This window comes from Protopterus annectens, chromosome 17.part0 (assembly GCF_019279795.1).
Source record: "Protopterus annectens isolate FY-2018-M chromosome 17.part0, PAN1.0, whole genome shotgun sequence".
NCBI classification, from domain to species: Eukaryota; Metazoa; Chordata; order Ceratodontiformes; family Protopteridae; genus Protopterus; species Protopterus annectens.
Genome location: NC_056751.1, coordinates 87,264,915 through 87,281,303, shown reverse-complemented (window position 1 = coordinate 87,281,303; position 16,389 = coordinate 87,264,915). Strand labels below are relative to the sequence as shown.

The following is a 16,389-nucleotide window of genomic DNA, read 5'->3' as shown; positions in this document are numbered from 1 at the left end:
AAGAGAGATTCAGCATTTGAAATAACAACAAGGGTCATGATGCATCAGATTTGAGCATCCCTCCCTATCTCTGTTGGCAGATATGGCACATAATGGACATAATGGACTCTCATACTCTTCCATAATTTCACAGCTTCTCAGCATCTCACACCATTGAAACACTGATCCACCTGTATTTTCACATCCTTTGCTAATTTAGAGGAATCAGGAATAATCATCCTCTTAAAAGGCACAAGTACTAGCTTGTTGAGAATATAAAGCCCCAAGAAAGGCACTCTTACAGAAATCTGACTCACATTTGCTTCTGAAAATTTACTCTTCTTTCCCCAAGAACAGCCAGCGCTGGCCATAAACAAGCAAGAAGGGTTTGAAAACAGCCGCCTTGGAACCTATACCCTTAACCATAACTTTTCACAGAGACAGGGTCTCCCCAAATACCAACCCTACTTTCTTTCAAAAGGTGGTACTTTTGGCTTTTACGAACCAACCCTTTTCTTCTCACAATTCCCCCGTTTCTTTCTTTCAAAGAAAAGACTGGGCCAACTTAAACATACATGACTGAGAACAAAGGGAAAGACACATACTACCCAGACTATATAAGTCTGATCAGTTTTTGTAGGAACAGAACCCAGAATGGTAGGAAAGACATTTCAAAAACAAGCAATTTCATTTCCAATTGGACAAAAGCAAAGAGACTGTGCACAATTTCATGTTCTGTGCCACCGTTTCAATGTCAGACCATGGACACTCCACCAGAGCACATGCCACCACCAGCTTTTTTTCTCTACAGCTGCTAAAAGAGGTTCTAGAAGAAGCCATTAATGGAGCTCCATGCATACATTTTCCAAACACTACAACCTCCTCCATTTATATTTTCCCACAGCAGGGTTTGCCTTTATATTCAGTGCAGGGATTGATAGCTACACCATCCTTTGTGATTGATACACCTCTCCCCCTAAGCTATCCCACACATCCCCAGCTAATGACTGTGCCAGACTTGACCATATGTTATGACCGCATTTACAGTCTGATAATTGTGAATGTACCATATGTATGCAACTATATAGATATGCAACCTCCCTCCTCAACTCCTATCCCTTGTCCCCTCTCCTCCCTCTCCTATCCTATCTCCCTATCCTATTATCCTTATCTGTTTATTTATTATTTATTTGTCTGAAACCTATTTTGTGTTTTCAATTCTGATTTATGCCTTCTCTTCATTACTGGAGCATCTGGGCATCTGGGGGCTGAAGAAAGAGAAAATCGCTGATGATTATATACTTATATACTCTTGACCTCTGACCTCGGAGAGAAATGCGACGAATCACGACGCCGGACCAGACTTTGAATCCTTGGCCGACCGAGGGAGGCCTGAGAGAAACCCCACCCATATGTGACTGCAGTCAGTTGCATATCGGACATCTACATTTATGGTAGGTACAAAACTGTACTTTTTCCATATTTATGGGTAAGAGTGTTTAAAGATGTATAATATAAACCCTACACTGACAGATTACATTACAGCAACCATGAAACAGTGGCAAACCCTTTGCAGTTAATAAAGGACAAATGATTATTCCAGGGAAAAAAAATCATAGCGGGATATTCCAGGGTGACTCCTTGCCACCGCTGTTCTTTTGTCTTGCCCTTAACTCATTAAGCTGTCTACTTAACAGATTAGGTCATGGATACAATTTGGCTCCCAGAAAACAAAAAAAAAGTGTAAAGACTTCTCATCTGCTTGTAAATTATTTAAAACTGTATAGTTCATCAGATGAGGAACTGAAAGCATAACTGCAAGTGGTTAAAACTTTTTCAGATGAGATAATAATGTAATTTGGTCTTGATAAATGTTCAAAAGCAACCTTAAAGCAGGAAAGCTGCAGCGCCAAGAAGACATCCGCCTGGGACAGGAATGTGCTATAAATGAACTTGAGCAAGACGGAGTGTATAAATATTTGGGAATTGTTGAAGGATCAACAATAAAACATGGACAAATGAGAATAAAAATTAGGAATATTTTAGAAGATTAAAATTAATACTGAAAACAGCATTGACATCTAGGAACAAAGTCCAAGTGATAAACCAATTAGCTCTTTCTGTCTTAACTTGGTTTTGGAGTGATTGGCTGGCCCCAAAAGTTGTTGGATTGGTTGGACAGGAAAACAAGAAGGAGGCTTCATGCTCATCAATTGATTTATAAAATTCGGTACTTTTCCGTTAAACCCTTACCATGAGTGCTGGGACCCGGACTTCCATGTTTAGTGTATAAAACAGCCTTCCTGAGAACGCTGAGGATGGCAGGTTGAAGCTGCGAGGAACTTTATAAATGAATGAAACAAAAGACAGCTCTTGCTATGAGAGAGAAAAGGATCTGCAACTCTATCCGGCAGAAAATGCAGCATACTTGGTAGGAAATACAGTTTTTATGTGAACCAAACTAAGTTTTCACGTGTTTATTTTTACGTTAGTCTTCACTGTTATAGTAATCTCTCCCTCTACTTTTGTGGATATATTCCACAGCTACCTCAGCCCCCCCCCAATGTAATTAAATTACAATTTATTTTTATTATTTTCACTCATTGAAAATAATTAATTAGCCTTTTCTGAAGAAGAGTCTTAACTGTAGCTTGACTTTCAACCAGCTACCACAAGAGGTGATTTAATTAAAGCATAAAACAGACAAACATTACAATATAACTCTAGCAGTCAGCCACGACATGACACCTGCTTTATTTTCCAGTGCTGAAGAGTTTTCTTTAAATTTTGACATATTTTTTCTTGCACGGCGTAATCGAAGTAGTAGTCTGCACCACAAAATACTGCACTTTTCCCAGCTGTGTGTCACCCTGAAAAGACGTTATTCCCACAGGTGTATAAACCATTCAGGGTCCCTTGGACCATTGTTTCATCTGAATCAGTGACCTGTGCAATTAGGTAACAACAGTTGTAATGCAAATATTTGTCTTTCTTCATTTGTGGACCAATGTAAATAAAAAAAAATCTCTCCAACACATTTCTGAGCACAATAAGGGATATCTATAACAGTAAAAATGCCTCACAGAACTATGATTACAAAATGTCCCAGATTGCCGTGTCTGCCAAAACCGCAGAGCGGCGCTGCCCCCAAGCTGTGGGGATACAACTAAGGGCAAAAACAGCCTCTGACATGCAGGACGACGGGGAGGACGCTGGAAGACGACAATGACTCCACTCCAAGGTCTGTTGCATCCCAAGCCCTGGGGAAAGAAAGAGACCGAAACACAGCAGTCTGGGTCCCAGCATGCATGGTAAGGGTTTAATGGAAAAGTACCTAAAGTTCAGTATATACCAAGACTAAATATTTTACTTGTTTGATGGAGGTATGGGGCTCCTCGAAATTGATTACATATGTAGACCTGTAATCATAGGACTGCATACACATCTGTTGACCTCATAAGCCCCAAACGTAGTGAAAGTTTTAAAACATGAGGGGAATAAGTCAAAGATAACTTCCCAGCTTAGTTTAGCAGAAACATATCGGTGTCACGTAGGAATGTAAATCAAACCAGAAGTAGAGGAAAATCGGGCAGCAACTGAATGTGCCAAAAAAACAAAAGAAAGACTGTAAGGTGAAGGATCAGATGAGAAGACAAGAAATGTGGAAAATGCATAAATATAGTTGCAAGTATAGAAAACTCTTGGAAGAGCGTCATGTTTATCAGGATCAAATGCAGGAGTGGTTAAGGAGACATGAATTTAAACCAAAAGATGAAAGGTTAATATTGCCATCACAAGATAGTGGACTATACACACTTTGGTTTACAAAGTCCATTGAACATGTGGGAGAAACAGACAAATGTAGGTTTTGTAAAACAGAATTGGAAACAGTCGTACATCTTGTTGCTGGTTGTGATATACTAATGGCAGAAGGACTGTATACTGAAAGGCATAAAAACGTGGCACGACTATTGCATTGGCGATTGTGCAAACATTTTTATATTGAAGTAACTGAAAAAAACATGGGAAACATGAGCCACAAAGCATTAAAAAAATCATGCTGTTGATATCGCATAGGATCACCCATTTTCAACAGTTAAAAAAATAGATGCGAGAAAACCAAATATAGTAGTCCATAAGACAGATGCCTGGTGTCAGAGGCATGGCCTCAAGCTCAATGCCAAAAAGTGCATTGTCATCCCCTTTGGTAAAAACTCTGTACCCATGAAGTACCATATAAATGGCAGTCTACTTAACGCCGAATGTGTGATGAGACCTTGGGACCCAGGTGGACAGTAGTCTCTCCTTTGATAATCACATCGCTACAGTAGTCAGGAAATCCTTTTATGCGGCACACCTCATCACAAAAGGGTTCTCATCCAGGAAAAAAGAGGTCATTGTTCCCCTCTACTCGGCACTCATTAGACCCATTATAGAGTACAACGCCCCTTTTGGAATGTACCTCACAAGACATCTGCAGCAGCTGGAAAGGCCACAGAAGTACCTCACAAAGAGGATTACTGGCCTCAAACAGATGCCCTACACTGACCATCTCAAAAAACTCCAGCTTTACTCTGTAGCATATCGCCTACTTCGAGGAGATGTCTGCCTAACATATAAAGCTATGTTACACCCAGGGCTGTTGGACATGCTACACCTTACGAAATCCCAATCCCTCTGAGCTACACGCTCTAGGGACCTAAACCTTGTAACCACAATAAACAGGACATGGTGGAGGGATAGATTCCTGTCCCAGAGACTTCCTATACTGTTGAAAAAGCTACCCATCTATGTCACGCAAAGTTCCTCATTAGCACTCTTCAAAAAAAATCTTGATGAGTGGATGGGAAATAGGAAATACACCCCGGGCTAACTTCTGTGGCTCTTCTCGACAGGGGCACAAGAAATTAACTTTCTTAGGTGGCGTAAGCCAGGGAACCTTGTTGGCTAGGCTTACTTAGGACCTTGGGCCGATAGCCTAGTACCTACCTATGAAAAGAAGACAAAAGTAGCATTGATCATTGAAATTGCTACACCCAGTGACTACAGTGTCTTGCGCACAGAGAGACACAAAGTCATAAAATACCAGGATTTGCAGGCAGAAATGAGGGCAATGTGGAAGGCAGATACCCAGACAGTTCCAATAGTAGTGGGAGCAACGGATCTTGTAAAAAATAATTTACATTCACAGATATGCTACCGATATATGTAACTCCATATGAATTGCAGGAGTCATTACTTGGCACATTGCAGGTGCTGTGAAGAGCACTTCTGGCTGACATCAAAGATTGAAACAGTACTAATTTCTTAAACTTCAATCATACTTTGATTTAGGAATGGGGTCCATTCCCGTCATGGTATTAGAAACCTAAAAGACTTGGAGAAATTAAAAAAGGGAGAAATTAGGAATCTACAGTACACAGCATAATATGCATTCAGTATCTGTACCTTTAAGGACAAAGAGAATAAAAACTAATTCCGCCCCTTGGCTTACCAAAAACACGCTAGCAACCATACGCCATAGAGATAAAGCCTGGGCACTCTATCAGAAAAACAAGACCCCCCGACTCCACATAGAATACAAAACACTTTGAAATAAAGTAAAAAAGCTTATTATCTCTGATCGACAAAATTACTTCTCTACACTCCAAAACAATAATAAAACAAACCCTCAGAAATTCTGGAAAGGTATCTCTACCCTCCTTAACCCCAGCAAACCACACACACCCACCCCAGACCCAAATGCCCCTGATTTAGACTTAGCTACTCAATTTAACTCCTTTTTCATTGAATCCATTGGCAAACTAACCTCCTCATTCTCTAGTTCCACCTCATTCTCTAATACACCCCCACCCTCCCCTGCCAACAATCTACCCTGCACTGCTGCTCCTCCCTCATTCCCATCTACTAACTCTCTATCCTCCACCTCTTCTCCTACTCTAACTTCCACATCATCTTCACCACCCTCTAATACTCCCTCTCCCCACTCACCTCTATTCTCATTAAAACCTATACCTACTTCTACTATAAAGAAACTCCTTCAGAAATTGAAGCCATGCACTAACGCACCTGTTAACATCCCTTCTTATTTTCTAAGCATAGCTGCTGAAGCAATTGCCTATCCCATAAGCATTTTAATCAACCGCTCCATCCAAGAATGTACAGTACCCCAAATCTGGAAACCAGCCTTTATCATACCTCTGCATAAAGGTGGCAACAATTGCAATGTCAACAACTTCCGACCCATAACTATCCTGTCCCCCATTTCTAAACTTCTAGAAAAGTGTGTCCAACTTCAACTCTTACCACATCTCTTAGATAATAACCTTCTAACTCCCACACAACATGGATTTAGACCAAATCATAGCACCATGACAGCCCTCCTCTCCTTTCTTGAAACTGTAAATAAAGCTCGTGACTCTGGCCAAATTGTTTCTACCCTACTACTTGACCTCTCTAAGGCCTTTGACACTATCTCACACAGCCTGCTCTTAACTAAACTCTCAAAACTTAACCTATCTCCCTCCTCTTTGAACTGGTTCTCCAGCTACTTATCCAATAGATACCAAGCAGTAAAATGGAAAAAGGCAACCTCCTCTTTTCTTAGTACCCCCACCGGAGTTCCCCAGGGCTCCATACTAGGTCCCCTTCTTTTCAATATATTTATAAATGATTTCTGCAAATCTAGTCCATTCTCAAATATCATCCAATATGCAGATGATTCTACCATTATCTGCTCTGCCACATCTACCCCTATACTCCTAAAGCTTACACAAGAAGCTTTTTCAATCACTGAGCAATGGATGAAAATAAACCACCTAGCACTCAATGCTTCCAAAACTAAACTAATGGTATTTACCCCCTCTAAAGTTACTCCTTTCGATATAAACACATTCTTGATTACTAGTCAGAATAACTCACTTCTGGAACTGGTGTCAGAAGCCAAGTTACTTGGGGTCCAAATTGACAACCAGCTTAATTTCAACTCCCATCTACAATTAAATATCAAAACCATCAAAACTAGGTATGCTCTACCGACAAAATCAGTACCTTACAAGCACCTCTAAAATCACTCTGTCTACTTCCTTTCTTATCCCCTCCCTTCTCTATGGAGCACCACTCCTAACTAATCTTCAGTCCTCACTAAAAAAACAACTTTCCTCTTGCTACAACAAAATCGGCAAGTTCGCCAACAGCCATAGGTCCTCCACCCACCACTGTTCATCTCTCCAAAAACTTAAATGGCTAGAACTACCCAATCATCTCAGCTATACTCAGCTAACTCTTGCCCACAAGCTCATTTTCAACCCCTCTCTCTGTCCCTCCCTGTCTTCTGCCTTTAAGATGCACCTACCTGATAGAGTTTTAAGGTCAAACAATCAAAACCTATTAGAAGTGCACAAACCAACTCGTCCCCCAGGCAAAAACCTACTATCATACAACCTAGCACGTCTTTGGAACTCACTACCACCATCCATTCGCACCACCTCTAACCATTATATGTTCAAAAAAAATCTCTTCACGTACATCTAATGTCCCAGTGGGAATGCTCTTGCTCCCACCCCTCATAACTAATAATGGCAATTTTCATCTTCCTTTCGCTCTCATGTTACTCCAGCAATTTTTCCTTATTAATTCCCATAACTCACATTATTTTTCCCATGGTATCTGCAAATAATGTATTTGACTGCACCTTTTAAAGCTTATGCTTCTTACATAATAACTACTCTGTATCACTATGCAATATTACTTTTCACAGCCTCATAACACCTCCAAGTTTCATCACTAGACTGTATTGTTTTAAATGTTTCCTGAACTTTTGAAATTAAATGCTTGTATCTTTTACATTTGTATAATTATCATTAGTAATCTATTGTATGTACCTAGTTTGTTTGTTTTTGGAGCTTTTCTCCCCTGGACTCCATTGAAAACGGGTTCATTTTGGCCCAATGGACTATCCTGGTAAACCAACTGCAAATAAATAAATAAATAATAAATAAATTAGGTTTGTGGTGCTAAGAAATAATATGAAATAAAATTAAGAAAGACTAGATAAATGAAATCAGAGGGATAGAAATGTAAAAGGCTTGAGTTATAAGTTAGAAAAAATTCAACCTAGATTAATTCAGGGGCAGAGGCAAGATTTAGATAGGAATTCCTTTAGTGAGTTTTTAAAGGTGAGCACTTTAGGGTTAGATCACATGGAAAGTGGTAAGGAATTTCAGATTTTTGCTACATATTGAAGATTAATGGCTTGGACAAGATTTGTTGGATTTAAGAAGTGGCCGGAGTTGTTTTTTGTCTTAGGGTTCATTCTGCCAGCATAAACCTCCTTCACTAGCTAATTTTAGTGATGTCTGTTTTGTAAAGTTTGATTCACTGCTTCGTGTAAAGTCTCATGTACCTTAACTTCCTATCATCATAACTGCCTTCATTTATATTAAGAAGCTGATTAAGATCTACTGAAAACCTCGCTGATGCTTCTTCGACACAAGGGTGTTTCTAGTCTGCCCCAGAAGACAAGCAGCCACATTTCAACACACTCCCATCATATAGTACAGAGTGACTAGTCTGTGTGGTCTGCTTGACTGTACACCTTGCCAACCTATAGCTGCCTTTGCCTGATTACTTCTCTGTGTTCTCCAAACACTTCATGCTCTTTGAATGCGTCCATTGTGGTATTCCTTCCAACTGTGGCAATGTGTTCTATATTTCCACAGTCTCTCCATGAAGTAGCATTTTCTCATGCCAGGGCATATGGATAGAGTATCCTGTTTATATAACTTAAAATGTGGATTACTTGCTTGTAACTGCATCTAGATGTGACCTTCCCTGGTAGTTAAAATATATTAAGTGACATGATGATGATTTAGACAGCATAGGTATAATTCAGTTGTATCTGGCCTCTGAATCCCAGCTTCAGTTGTGCAAGATTTGATGTCATTGTATGAGGAAGAGAGATGCCATCATTCTGGGTGGGAAAATATCATATTGAAGATTTTTAGTAAATTAAATGGAGAAAGAAATCAAGTTGTAATGTAGAATGTTGCATGTGCTATTCCTAAATTGTGGGTCCAAGTGAGTAAATGTTATTTGTATATTTATTGTGCAAGAGTTTTAAAGTGAACATTTAGGCCATACAAGTATACTTCACTTGGCACATAAGGTATATTTTTGGTTAATTTGCACCTTAGTCATTTGTAGAGACAAATTATTCTTTGGTTTCCTGCAGAGGGCATCCTAGTAGATCCCTAATGTGAAACAAAGGAAGAGCTGTACTTACCAGTGTGTGAATTGCATTGTGTGGCATTCATGGTGACCCTTGTCAGACCCAGATTTATTGCTCATTTTCTGTTTGTGGCAAATATAAGCCTGGCATTTGCTTATTTCGTAGTAACAACACATGCCTGTGCTGTTTCCATTCAGCAGAACAGGCTTAATACCAGTGATGCATGAGTTAGTAAAAAGGAACACTTGTGGATACCATCTGTATTCATAGTTTTTGAGCACTTGCTGTGCTTCAAAACTGATCCAAAGCTAGCAAATGTCAAGCAGCAGTTCACCCCTTCATGCAGGAAAAAATAGTAGTCCTGGTAGCTCAACCCTTCCACATTTCTTGCCATAGCTTTCCTTATAAGCACCTTATCTAAAGGGTCTAAAATGTACCATATAGTTGCATTCCTGTTATATTAGAGTCAAGTATTGTCATCTCTTAAATACAGTATATTACAGTGTCTTCCATTTGATTTGTTTTATTACTACAGTGTGAAGAATATGGTTTCAACATCTATGAAAGTTAAAATAGCAGCCCATGTTATTGCTCTAGCTTTGCATATTGAGGATTTTCAGACAGATCTGACTGTACTGCAACGTGATTTAAAACTCACAGAGACAAGGTAAGATGTGAAGTTGTTAACTTAAAGGTGTTGTTTATTTTTCCTTGCTGTGTTCTCCGTTCAGATTTATTCTGGAAGGACCATTCTTGACAAGTCTACAACTGGATTCATAATCTTCAATAGTCACCATTCTGTGCTTTTTGCAGACGCTGCTGTGCTCGGGAGAACATCCAAGCACAAACAATATACATTGTATTGTTTTGCACTGACTGCACACCCTGCTCCTGACCATGAGTGTTCTTTTTTGCCAGTGTCAGATCTTGATTATGCTTCATATCAGAAAAAGTTCTTGTTCATTGGCTAGGTACAGATCTGCAGTGTGTCCCTCTGGCCATCAAAGTATTAGTTAAGACCCACAGTGACTGTGTCTTGGGAAAGTGCACAGTGTAAAGAACTGATAGTTTATCACCCACAAACAGGTAAGGGAAGGAGAAACTCCTTGTCTGCATTGCTTCGAGGAGGATTGTGGCATCGGAAAGTTCCTTGCATAGGGTGTTGGTGGATTGATCCACTTTACAGCCCTAAGTCTCCTGTGGGCCATCATCACAAATACTGAAGCTCCAAAGGTGGACAATCTGACTTCTATCATATCATGATGAGTTGTTCCTTTTTCTCATTATAAATCTTCCAGCTGTTTGATGGACCAGAGCTCAAGCCCAGTGTACCTCATCCCAGAAAGTGATTTCTGGTGTCCTTGGCCATGAGTTGGGGTACCGTCCATTCAGAGTTTCCTTCTTGGCCTTGTTGGGAGGGAGGATGGGATCATCAAGTGACAGGACCCTTGGTTCAAGGCCTAGACATCATGTAATTCATTGATGTCTGGTGGGAGCAGGACTACACCATTAAAATATGTCCTGTTACCAGTGCTGAGTCTAGTTTGAGTCCTCATAATTGGGTATCACCTGTGGCAGATGCAGTTCTAGGCACAACTTCTGTCTTAATAGACATGCAATACATGCCTTTCTTACATTTGCCTTTTCAAGAAAATCTTGTAAAAGCTCCTTCTGGATCAAGTAAAGGGTGTCAAAGGATTCCTTTCACTCAGGGTGCTATAAAGAGTTTGAGGACACAGAGACCATGATCTCAGAGATAAGCTAAGACCATAGGACTTTCATACTCTTCAGCGCTTTTCCCAACAGATGACACTTTCCTTTGAGAAGGATCTTGAGTCTTGTATGGACTGTCTGGACTCAATTAACCCCCCCCCCAAAATGCTTACATGTGTATCTGGGAAAGAAGACGAGGTGGAGCTCTGAATCACCCCCTTGTGGGGCAAGTAATCAAGGATCCCATTGGAGTTTAAGCATAATGTTAGCCTTTTTTGCTGAGAAGGCTTTTTATGCGAATAATTCTGAAGCCCCACATTTTAGAGATCAGATAGTAAATAACAGGAAACAGAAGAATGGATAAAATTAAATTTGGAATGATTTACGATGTACAGTGCATTTAAGTTTGTGGTGAATGGCAAGGAGAGTAACAACACTAAAAGGGGAAAGGGGATGATGGCTAAAGATGTATCCCACTTTTCACAACAACAAGAAGGCTAGAAAAAGGAGAGAAGGAGCAGTTTTGATAGGTATTATTTTCCCGCTGCTGCAGTAGTAGCAGTCATGTAAAAGGGATTGTATGCCTTTGAGTATTACAATGGAAAAAGACATTGTAGGAGAAAGAAGAAAGCTGTTGATGCTCATTATATTGATCTCTGCTGCAATAGCCCTAGCTGTAAGGGATATATCCTGCCAAAAATGTAACAGCCGGCCAGCTTCCAAAACTTCAGAGTACCTTCCATGTGCCCAAACTATCAAGTAGTAGTAATGTTCTACTGGAATTTTTACTAAATGATAATCTCCATTTGTCTTTCTTGTAGCTTTAGGATATAGAGATGTTTTAGGGAAGTTTTTCATGTGACAATTTCTATTGCTTCTACTGGTTGTTTTGAATGCATATGTTTTATTGGTTGGCTCTGTGTATTTAAGTAGAGCAAGTACCTTTGTTTTTTATTAAAGTCTGAAGAAGCGTTCTGAACAACGCGAAAGCGCTTACTGTTTTCAGAAATAAAGGATTTCTATTCAATTTTGGTTTGAGTTCCTGGTTGACTTCGATTGTCTTGGAGTATCTACCTCTTTTTCCTTGGACTTCATTATTTTGTTTGAGGTGATACCTTACCCTGTTTGTGTTTCTTCTCTTCAATATTTTGCCTTATCATTCAAATCGGGGACATGACAGAAGAAACCAGGAATGTACTTGAAGAAAGAGCAGAGTCTACAGCATCTGAATTGACTAAATTGATTTCTGTAAGTAATAACCCTTTACTGAAATTATCGTATATGGAATTAGCAAAAGCAGCCAGGAAACAGATAGATGCAGGTCTGCATATAGATACCATGCAATCAATGAAGAGACTAGAGGATATTATGAATAAAATCAAGAATATACAGTGGCAAAAGAAGCATATGGAAGCCTGCATTCAGTTTAAAATAGTACCTAGAGGGCTACGTATACTTAAAATGCCCACTTTTGGCTCTACCTACCCTGATCTGCTTTCCAGATGGCAACAACTAAATTTAGAAACTAGTTTTGGCTACATGAGACTTTTAGTGGAACAATACTCGTACATTGAACTGGAGCTACAGAGAGAGGTACAAACTATAGAAAATAAATTAACAAGAATTCTCACAGATTCACAGAAACGAGATTTCTTTGCAGAAATAACCAGCACTCTGCAATCATTAGATCATAAGCTGCTTTTGGTCAAGAAAAAGAAAATGGAAAGGGATTGTTCGGATTTTTCGAAGGGGAATGTCTTTTCTTGGCCGAGGGAGTCCTTCAGGAACACTAATACTGAGACACACCATCCCATTGAAGCACCTTTGCCTGCGAGTGCGGATTTAGTTACACCCCCTACTTCCTGTGCAGCACCAGCTCTTCCTGTTAGTGCTGAACACTTGACTAGAGAATCCAACGTACATTGCTCTACAACCAGCTTTCAAGCTGCTACGTCGACTGCTGAACAAGTCGTTCGTAGAAAAACCATCACAGCTACAGGAATAGAGACAGACACGCAAATGAGAGAAGATTCCACCCTCGTCTTTCCGCTTCCTTTTCGCATGGAACAGAGACAGTCCTGGAGTCCACACCAGCAATCCAGGAAGAGGAAAATCTCAGGAGGACCGCTCGAGTTCCAGAAAAAGGCTTTGAAACCAGTGATACGGACTTAGTGGTTAACTTATCACATTATACATTGACAGAGTTTGAAAGTAAGTTATTAAGTAAAGGTTTATCTTTCATCCCTTCACAGGAAGTGGATGTCAGTGAGCTTATAATAGACATTAAACAATTTACTAGAAATGTAGCACTGGGAATGCTTTTTGATAATGGTACTGTACATAATACTGTAGATAATATATTTAAGAAACCCTCTGTGTTTACTCCTAATTTACATCCTTTATTAGAAACCTTTGAGAGGGCTTGCACTAATGATTTGTTGAAGTATTTTGAAAGCAATGACAAGAGACCTAAATTCTATAATTTATCTAATGAGGAAAGAGCAGCTCTACTAAAGTTACAGAAAAATGAAAGTATTATAATAAGACCAGCAGATAAGGGTGGAGCTATTGTGTTGCTGGATAGTAGTTACTATAATGATACTATGCTTGAAATGCTGTCTGATGAGTTTACATATAAAAAGCTAGATCAGCCGAGTTTGAATAGGTTAATTAACTCTGTGCATGCTGATCTGTATGATATGCTTATGTGTGGAGTTATTGATGAAAATTTATACAAATATTTTTTGATAGAAAATCCTGTCGTACCTGTTATTAGAGGTTTGCCTAAAATACACAAGACCATGACTAACCCCCCACTTAGACCTATAGTGTCAGGACGTGGATGGATAACTGAAACTATCTCCATTTTCTTAGAGAAAACACTTAGACCTATAGTAGACTCCACTAGATCTATTTTGCGAGATACCAAACAACTTCTTGAAACTCTATCAGTCTATAATGGCATTAATGGTTGTTTACAGCCTGCCACACTTGTACCTTTAGACGTAGCCTCCCTGTTTACTTGTATACCCAATGATGTAGGACTAGATTTTCTGAGACTATTTCTGATGAGTAAAGGGATGAGTAATTCTGAGGTTATAAAGATTACTATGCTATTGGAGATTGTTTTGAATAATAATGTGTTTCTCTTTAATGGTGATTATTTTCTGCAGACCAAAGGTGTGGTGATGGGAACATCGTGCGCCAACTCATATGCCAAGCTTGTACTGGCATATTGGGAGGTTACTTACATACTAGAACATATGAGTTTTTCGAGTCACATTACATATTACAGACGTTTTGTAGATGATATTTTTTTGATTTGGGAAGGAGATACAGAAACTTTGAAAGAGTTCATGTTATATATTAATGGAACCACTACCTTCCTGGATTTGACTGCTACAACCTCACTTACTAAAATAGATTTCTTAGATGTTACATTAATTTTAGATAGAGGTTGTTTAACAACAGACATATATAAAAAACCCTGTAGAAGGAATGCTGTTTTGCATAGGACTAGTATGCACCCTCCACATATTCACAAAAATATTGTTAAAAATCAATTGATATGCCATTCACGTATCATAAGTGAGGATGATGCTTTATCTGCAGCAGTCCATACTATGCAGCAAGAATTCATAGATAGAGGATATCTTAATAAGGATCTATTAGTTATACAACAAACGTGTAATGAGCGTATTGCATCCCCTTTTATTAAGACTGATAGCATTACGTATGAGCGTCCAACCAGGTCTAGAGACAGAAGAAAAAGGTTGCTAATTCCTTATACCAATACTAATAGCTCTGTTGTTGATATAATAAAGAAAAATTGGAACATTTTATTACTAGATGATGACATCAAGGGATTAGTGGGTGATAGGCCTGCTGTTAGTTATAAGAATACAAAATCCCTTAAGCGTCTGTTATGTTATGAAAGAAAGAACAATAATAAGATTACTTCACAGAGGAACGGCACCTATGCATGTAGGAATTGTAATCAATGTGATTTTATTATGAACTCTAATGTGTTTATACATCCTGACAGTAATATCAAATATGAGTTCAATGACTGTGCAGACTGTAGCTCTAGGAATGTTATATATTTAGCCATGTGCAAAAAATGCCAGAGTTTCTATGTGGGAAAAACAAATAGAACTCTGAGAGAAAGAATTAGAGAACATGTCTATGCGATACAAAAAGAAAATGAAGTGAATGCCCTAGCTAGACATGTTATACACAATGGATCTACGCATACCTTCAATTTCATGGTCATAGGACACCTACAGGCAACTGAAAGATTAGGTAACATCAATAATACCACTGAGAAAGAAGAGATAAAATGGATTATTAAGTTTAGAGCTGACAAAGGACATGGTCTTAATGACAAACTGTCCCTAAGACCCTTCTTAATATATAGGCCATTCAGACGTTAGTAGACACAGTATATATATATGTTCTAATATAGAAGTATGATGATTGATTTTTGTTTGTCCTTTATATACATATTTATTATTGTTGCTATGCACCTATACTATGGCATATGTTGTATAAATGCACATGTATATATATATATATATATATATATTTTCTCTCTAGTGTATTCAGTCTCATGGCCATAGGATACCTATAGGCAACTGGAAGATTAGGTAACATCAGTAATACCATAGAGAAGAGATAAAATGGATTATTAAGTTTAGAGCTGACAAAGGGCATGGTCTCAATGACAAAATGTCCCAAAATCCCTTCTTAATAGATGGGCCACTCAGACGTTAATAGACATAATGTATATATATGCTCTAATATATAATTGTGATGATTGATTTTGTTCCTCCTTCATATACACATATAATATTATTGCTGTCATGCATGTATATTATAGCATATGTTGTATCATGCACATGTATATATATATTTTTTAGTGCCCCCCCCCAACATCTATATATATTTTTTACCATATTATTTTTACTATACATTTTTATTCTTTTTATACTACTTTTTACATATATGTTTATTTCTGTGCTTAGTATCTGTATATTTATTGGATATACACATTTAGTAATGTTCTACTGGAATTTTTACTAAATGATAATCTCCATTTGTCTTTCTTGTAGCTTTAGGATATAGAGATGTTTTAGAGAAGTTTTTCATGTGACAATTTCTATTGCTTCTACTGGTTGTTTTGAATGCATATGTCTTATTGGTTGGCTCTGTGTATTTAAGTAGAGCAAGTACCTTTGTTTTTTATTAAAGTCTGAAGAAGCGTTCTGAGCAGCTTACTGTTTTCAGAAATAAAGGATTTCTATTCAATTTTGGTTTGAGTTCCTGGTTGACTTCGATTGTCTTGGAGTATCTACCTCTTTTTCCTTGGACAAACTATCAAGCAGGTGAAGCTGAGCTGATTAAATGACAAGTTTGGGCACAAAGCCCTTCAGAGCTTTACTGCCACTGAAAAGTACTCCACTTTGAGG

The 16,389-nt window shown here is 38.6% G+C and overlaps 1 protein-coding gene across 2 annotated transcripts in view; it reads left to right on the top strand.

Moving 5' to 3' along the window:
* POLR1E (RNA polymerase I subunit E) overlaps positions 1-16,389 on the top strand; it is a 970,793-nt gene that overhangs the window by 892,722 nt on the left and 61,682 nt on the right. For both annotated transcript variants that reach the window (XM_044059632.1, XM_044059633.1), the window contains one exon: positions 9,744-9,875. In XM_044059632.1, the coding sequence (XP_043915567.1) occupies positions 9,744-9,875 (132 nt within the window). The remainder of the gene's footprint in view (positions 1-9,743; positions 9,876-16,389) is intronic.